This window comes from Blastocystis sp. subtype 4 (assembly GCF_000743755.1).
Source record: "Blastocystis sp. subtype 4 strain WR1 chromosome Unknown seqid_0104, whole genome shotgun sequence".
Classification (NCBI taxonomy): domain Eukaryota; class Bigyra; order Opalinata; family Blastocystidae; genus Blastocystis; species Blastocystis sp. subtype 4.
Genome location: NW_014569443.1, coordinates 26172 through 32766, shown reverse-complemented (window position 1 = coordinate 32766; position 6595 = coordinate 26172). Strand labels below are relative to the sequence as shown.

The window sequence follows — 6595 nt, the reverse complement described above, 5'->3', positions numbered from 1 at the left end:
ACTCTCTTCTCAATCAGTCACAATCGAAGCAGTGAGTGGAACAGCAATTGAAACTGTTGTTCTTTCATTCACTGTTATCACTCCTATCTCTTCATTCTCTTATCCTCAATCATCCTATGCTCTCGCAAAAGATGAATCAGTCTCTATTTCTCCTACAATCAATGGATCTGAGCCTTTATTCTCCATCACATCAGGATCACTTCCTATTGGTCTATCTCTAAATCCATCAACTGGAGTAATAGATGGAACTCCTTCTCAATTCATCATATCTCAATTAGTCACTATCAAAGCATCCAATCAAGTGAGTGATCAATCTGTTACACTCACATTCACAATTATCACTCCTATCCTTTCTTTTACTTATCCTGAGTCTTCATATACTCTATCAAAGAATGAATCATTTTCTGTTTCTCCTTCTGTCAGTGGATATGAGCCTTCATTCTCTGTCGTATCTGGATCTCTTCCTAGTGGTCTATCTCTCAATTCATCTTCTGGAATCATTTCAGGAACTCCTTCTCAATCTGTCATATCATCTCAATCTGTTACCATCAAAGCATTCAATGAAGTGAGTAATCGATCATTCCCTCTTTCATTCACTGTTCTCACTCCTATCTCTTCATTCTCTTATTCTCAGTCTTCGTATGTTCTATCTAAGAATGAATCATTCTCTATCTCTCCCACTGTTAATGGAGATCAACTCTCATTCTCTATCATATCAGGATCTCTTCCTACTGGACTATCTCTCAATTCATCTAATGGAACAATCTCTGGCATTCCTTCTCAATCAGTATTATCTCAATCTGTCAAGATCAAAGCATCAAATCAAGTGAGTAATCGATCTATCTCACTAATAATCACCATTCTCACTCCTATCTATTCATTCTCTTATCCTCAATCCTCATATGTTTTATCAAAGAACAATCAATTTTCTATCTCTCCCACTGTTAATGGAGATCAACTCTCATTCTCTATCTCATATGGATCTCTTCCTATGAATATGTCTCTAAATTCTTCAACTGGAATCATATCTGGAGCACCTTCTCAATTCACATCATCTCAGTCAGTTGCAATCAAAGCATTGAATCAAGTGAGTTATAAAAATGTGGTTCTATCATTTACTATTCTTACTCCCATTACTTCATTCTTCTATCCTCAATCACAATATACTCTATCTAGAGATAAACCCGTAGCAATAACTCCTACAGTAAATGGAGATGATTTGTCATTCTCCATTACTTCAGGATCTCTTCCCATTGGCCTATCACTTAATCTGACAACAGGATTCGTATCTGGAACTCCTTCTAAGTCCGTATCATCTCGTTCAGTTACAATTGAATCATCAAATCAAGTGAGTAGTCAATCTGTCACTCTTTCATTCACCATTCTTCAATGTATATCTTCATTCTCTTATCCTCAATCCTCATATGTTCTGTCAAAGAACATTCCATTATCTATCACTCCCACTGTCAAAGGAGATAGCCCATTATTTTCCATCTCATCTGGATCCCTTCCTGTTGGTCTGTCACTCAATTCATCAAATGGAATCATCTCAGGAATTCCTTCTCAAATTGTTATAGCTCGATTGGTCATTCTCAAAGCATCAAATCAGGTAAGCAGTCAGTCATTTTCTCTTTCATTCACCATTCTCACTCCTATTTCTTTATTCTCATATTCTCAGTCTTCATATGTTCTGTCAAAGAATGATCCATTCTCTACCACTCCTTCTGTTGATGGAGACGAACTCTCATTCTCAATCTCATCAGGATCTCTTCCTGTTGGTCTATCACTCAATTCATCAAATGGAGTTATCTCAGGATTTCCTTTTCAATCTGTATCATCTCAATCAGTCACTCTCAAAGCATTCAATGAAGTGAGTAATCAATCATTCTCTCTTTCATTCACCATTCTCACTCCCATCACTTCATTCTCTTATCCTCGGACTTCTTATGCTCTAACGTTAAATAACTCATTTTCTATCACTCCTAATGTTGATGGAGATGAACTCTCGTTCTCAATCTCATCAGGATCTCTTCCTATTGGTCTGTCGCTCAATTCATCTTCTGGAATCATATCTGGAACTCCTTCAACTACATTCAAAAACACACATATCACAATTGAAGTTTCTAATAGAATCAGTTTGATCCAAACTCAATTATCCTTTCGTGTGAAGGTTCTATCGACTCTTTCAATTCTTCTGATCTCTATTACCATTGTTCTCATTATTATACTTATTGTTCCTACTGTTACCATTCAGATAAAGTCTCATCACTCTTCAAATCCAGACCAGGACTTACATTGCAGTATCGCTTCTCCTCAAACTAAGAAATCATATACCTCAGTTGAGAATCCTTTTAACATACAGTGTAATAAATGATCCTTCAAGTTGTTCTTCATTAAGACCATCGAATCAATGTTATCTGTAATAATATCGAATTCAATTATATTTGTTGGGAATCTGATCACTCCAGTGTATGACAAGTCCTAATGACGAACACTCGTGTTCCTTTTCATTTACAAGATTGCTAGTTTCATTCACACTAAACAAACAGGCTACAACAGATGAAACTCTTTGGTTTTGGTACAATACGCAGTTGGTTCCAGTTCATACACCGTATTCATATTTACATTCAACGAAGGAATGTCTTCTGCAGGTAAATCCAAAAAGTATGCCATAATCACCCGCAAAACGGCCTTATGACCGACAACTAGAATGCTATTGCGACTTCCGATTAGCTTCATTAGCACACGATGGCAACGTTCTTTCACATCCAAATACGACTCACCTCCCGGATAACGATAACGTAGTTTGTTCTCTTGACGTCGCTTGTATTCTTGAGGATAAGCTGTTCGAATCTGTTCATATGTCATCTGATCAAAGTCACCTCCGTCTAATTCTCGTAACAAGTTGCAATAGTCGACATTATACTCAAATTGTAACGGTCTCACCGTCTGATACACACGGTGGGAAGTATCACAAAGAATCGAAATATGTTCACTCTATATTACACCCATCCGTCATTCTCACTTCTCCCTGACTGTTTATAAAATCATGCAGCTCTCGGCTGAACCGAATTCCGTTGTCGTTTAAATCGGGATCTCCTCCCAGAATCCCCTTCACATCAAAATCTGTTTCGCCGTGAATGCATAACCAAATCTTACGAGGCTGAATATGGGCATTCAGAAGATAAAAGATGACTTCGCTCTCCAAAACACCATTACAATGATTTGCCGTCAGATACTGTCCCACATTGTATAATTTGATATATGAAATATCCCTATCCTTCTCTTCATCCAAAGTCTCATAAATCGATTCATATTGCTGCAATCGCTCCTGGAAGTCACGACGAGCTGCCTCTGGATCCATTTTTGAATAGTCTAGCTATCAAAATCACAATCCGATATAACCCGAATTCGACAACTTCATTTCGTAATTCTTCTTTAACAAAACGGGATCGTTGCAAATACTTTCGATGAACAAAACATTGATATCTGCGTGCCAGCATCGTTCCAATACCTTTTGTCTACATGTAAACTCCTCCTTTCGTATACCTTCGTTCTCTTGTTGTATTGGTAGCATCAAAGATACCTACATCCCCTTCCGTACTTAAATAGGCCAACAAATCTTAGGAATAATGATAGAGAGACCGGTACCATCCAATGCCAAAGTGGCGAATTTGTTGCGCAGCAATTTGGATGCTACATTATTGGGATCAAAGAAATCAGATGATTCGCCTGTAAAGCCCAACTATCCCTCATCCCCCTTCTCAGAATCCCTACCTTCCGACGATAATCTCCAGCATTGAATGCCTTTGTTGAGTATCCAATCCAGTTTAGATATCGGTGTAACATGTTTACAATGTAGCTCTTTCCCCTTGCCTATGGATCATTGGATTGGATCTCTAATACTGGAAGTCCGACCATTACAACCACCGTCTTTTTATCGATTACATTGCTGCTCTTTGGAATCTCCGTTTTATCTCATCCTATTAGTCCTAAACTACTTCTTACAGATTTCCGAATTTGATCGATTCTGTCTTCGATAAGATAAGAGGGACATCAAAACTAACTGTTTCCCATTATTACTCAAGTTTCAACTAGGAACCAGTATTTTGTTTCGAATATCACTTTAAATCACTCATTCTTATCCATCTCAAGATGGACTATCAATACTATAAACGACTCCTAATATCCATTGTCGGTATCTATTCTGTCTACTTGAATTATGGACTTGTTCAGGAGAGAATGTCCAGCCTTAGCTTTCTTCTTCATCTCCTAGATATCGTTATGTTAGTCCCGATGGTAGTCGATTCACCTATACCTCCGTACTTTTACTTCTCCAATGCTCGATTAACCTCATCATTGCTTCTATCGGTACGATTCGATTTTATTCAGTTTTATATTAAGGTTCTTTCTTCTTTGATCAGCGAAAGAAGTCATTTGATATTCAAATTCCGAAAGCCGACCTTGTGGGTCGGAAAGTGACTTTACGAAATCGAAAAGAGGGGTTCAATTGGTTTTTTACTATCATTATAGAGAAACGTGCATTATTCGAGACATTTCCGTTGATGGAGCTACTGCTCGAGTGGCCTTTGAGCTACCTAGTGGAGAGATTTTGGAACGGGTGATCCGAGATTCGGCTGTTTCCATTCTCTGTCTGTTTTATTCTATAGGAAGTGTCGTTTGTAGATGACCATCTATCAGATTATGCTACTTATGGTATTTGCTATACCCTTGCCATGATCTTTTCCAACAATTCGCTCAAACATGTGAATTATCCAACGCAGGTATTAGCTAAATCGTGCAAAATGATTCCAGTTCTTGTTGCTGGTACTCTTTTTGGAAGTGGACTCTTCGTTGGCTCTTAACATGTAGCTCGTCGCTATTCGATTCAAAAGTACATTTCGGTATTTCTCATGACTGCAGGAATTGTGGGTCTGGTTTTGTCTCATTGACAATCCATAGTTTTTCAACTCTTTTCTAAATCCAAAAAGAACAGCACAGCATCCAATAGCACGTTTGGATTGATTCTTCTCTTCCTCTCTTTGTGTATGGATGGTGTCTGTGGAATGCAGCAGGATGTAGTGGTTCCTCGATTCAAACCGTCTCCTCTTCGACTTCAACAAATGCTCAATGTGTATGGAATACTAGTCTCTCTGATCACTTCTCTCCTCCTGAAAGAGTTAGTTCCAGGAGTCTCCTTTTTCTTAACAAATCGAAGGTGTCTGTGGCTTGCAGTCCAATTTGGGCTGTGTTCTTCTGTTGGCCAACTCTTTATCTTGTACACAGTACGTCACTTTCCTCCCCTGGTTCTATCAACAATTACCACAACTCGCAAGTTTTTTAGTATTCTTCTATCGGTTTTGTTCATGGGAAACTACATTTCTCCTTATCAGGTCATTCTTCGTTTCGTAACTCACTTGTAGTGGTGTGGAGTTATTCTTGTTTTTGTCGGGATTTCGTTCGACAAAGTGCATGGAAACCGAAAGAAATCGCATGGAAACTGGATTGTTTGTTTTGTGAATAACCACGGTATTTACATTTTGCTCACATTTCCCTTTAATGATCTCTATTAAGCGAATTTTCAATGTTATTCTTCTCGGGATTGTGTACATACGTTTGAACATGTACAGTCTTGTGTACTCGATACGTTGGTCTGAATCAGTGTAGATATGCACTCTATGTCATGATTACTGGAAAGGGAACTCCCTACCACATCGTTCATGCCGTACATTTCTTTTTTTTTTCCTTTTTTGTAGCTTGCACAATACCTTAATCCCAGATATACTTGTGTGAAAGGATCTCATAAGTTGAATGGTGGAAAAACAATGTATTTTGTGAATCATCGTTCTTGGGCAGACTTTTTTGTGGATGGGTGCCAGATATGGGACTAGACTGAATTATAGGGACATGATTCCTAACAGTAGCTATCTTTCTAGAATGGCTGTAATATTTGCATTTCCTACTGCTTGTCTTTGCGGCTACCTAAATCAGTTCATTTGGTTTTTTAAACGTCACCGTGGGATTAGTCGAGATTGGTTCACTTCGTTTTTCAAGAAGAATTGGGCTGTGAGGTTTTTATTTTTGCATTTGAACTATTCTGTAGAGACAATTTCGGTGTAATCGTGTATCCTGAAGGACATCGATATAAGGGAGAAGGTACTTTATCGTTAAAGACGGGTGTAATGGAAGTTGCCTATAATCTGCACACTCCCTGTCAGATTGTTATGAGTAATGGAAAGGAGAAACTGATGGACGAAGTTAACCTTACCATTAATAAGAATTCTCTGGTTACGATATTTGTCTCGGAGGTGATGGATCCAACCAAGTTTGCAACCAAGGAAGAGTGGTTTGAGTTTGTCAATGCGAAATGGAAGGAGGCCTATGAGTATTTGGAGAGTACAGAATCGGATGGTCACGAATTTTTTGGACCTCTTCCTGGGATTGATCCTGAATCTTTCCAGAGTGAGTCAGTCCCTCCAAAGCGTCGTTTCGTTTCATTATCTGTAGCCGTTGCAGTTTTAGTTGTTCTGATTACTGCATTGTGTTTATAGTATGTGTTGATGAGCAGTGACACTATCATATTTGTATGTTACTA

General features: G+C 38.4%; 3 protein-coding genes across 3 annotated transcripts; 2 read left to right on the top strand and 1 right to left on the bottom strand.

The window, feature by feature from the left end:
- Positions 1–2550: 2550 nt before the first annotated feature.
- Positions 2551–3849, bottom strand: JH06_3269 (fructose-2,6-bisphosphatase; the record flags this gene model as incomplete). Its single annotated transcript, XM_014672262.1, is given in 6 exon segments — positions 2551–2997; positions 3026–3375; positions 3406–3514; positions 3534–3586; positions 3619–3745; positions 3778–3849. 6 exon segments carry the CDS (start codon positions 3847–3849, stop codon positions 2551–2553), a joined length of 1158 nt encoding a protein of 385 aa, XP_014527748.1.
- An 887-nt stretch (positions 3850–4736) lies between these two features.
- Positions 4737–5520, top strand: JH06_3268 (shypothetical protein; the record flags this gene model as incomplete). Its single annotated transcript, XM_014672261.1, has 4 exons — positions 4737–4842; positions 4873–4932; positions 4963–5393; positions 5434–5520. The coding sequence occupies 4 exons, from the start codon at positions 4737–4739 to the stop codon at positions 5518–5520; spliced, it is 684 nt and encodes a 227-aa protein (XP_014527747.1).
- A 39-nt stretch (positions 5521–5559) lies between these two features.
- Positions 5560–6551, top strand: JH06_3267 (hypothetical protein; the record flags this gene model as incomplete). The annotated part of the gene is given in 5 exon segments (XM_014672260.1): positions 5560–5614; positions 5631–5725; positions 5757–5872; positions 5904–6071; positions 6104–6551. 5 exon segments carry the CDS (start codon positions 5560–5562, stop codon positions 6549–6551), a joined length of 882 nt encoding a protein of 293 aa, XP_014527746.1.
- Between the last annotated feature and the right edge of the window lie 44 nt (positions 6552–6595).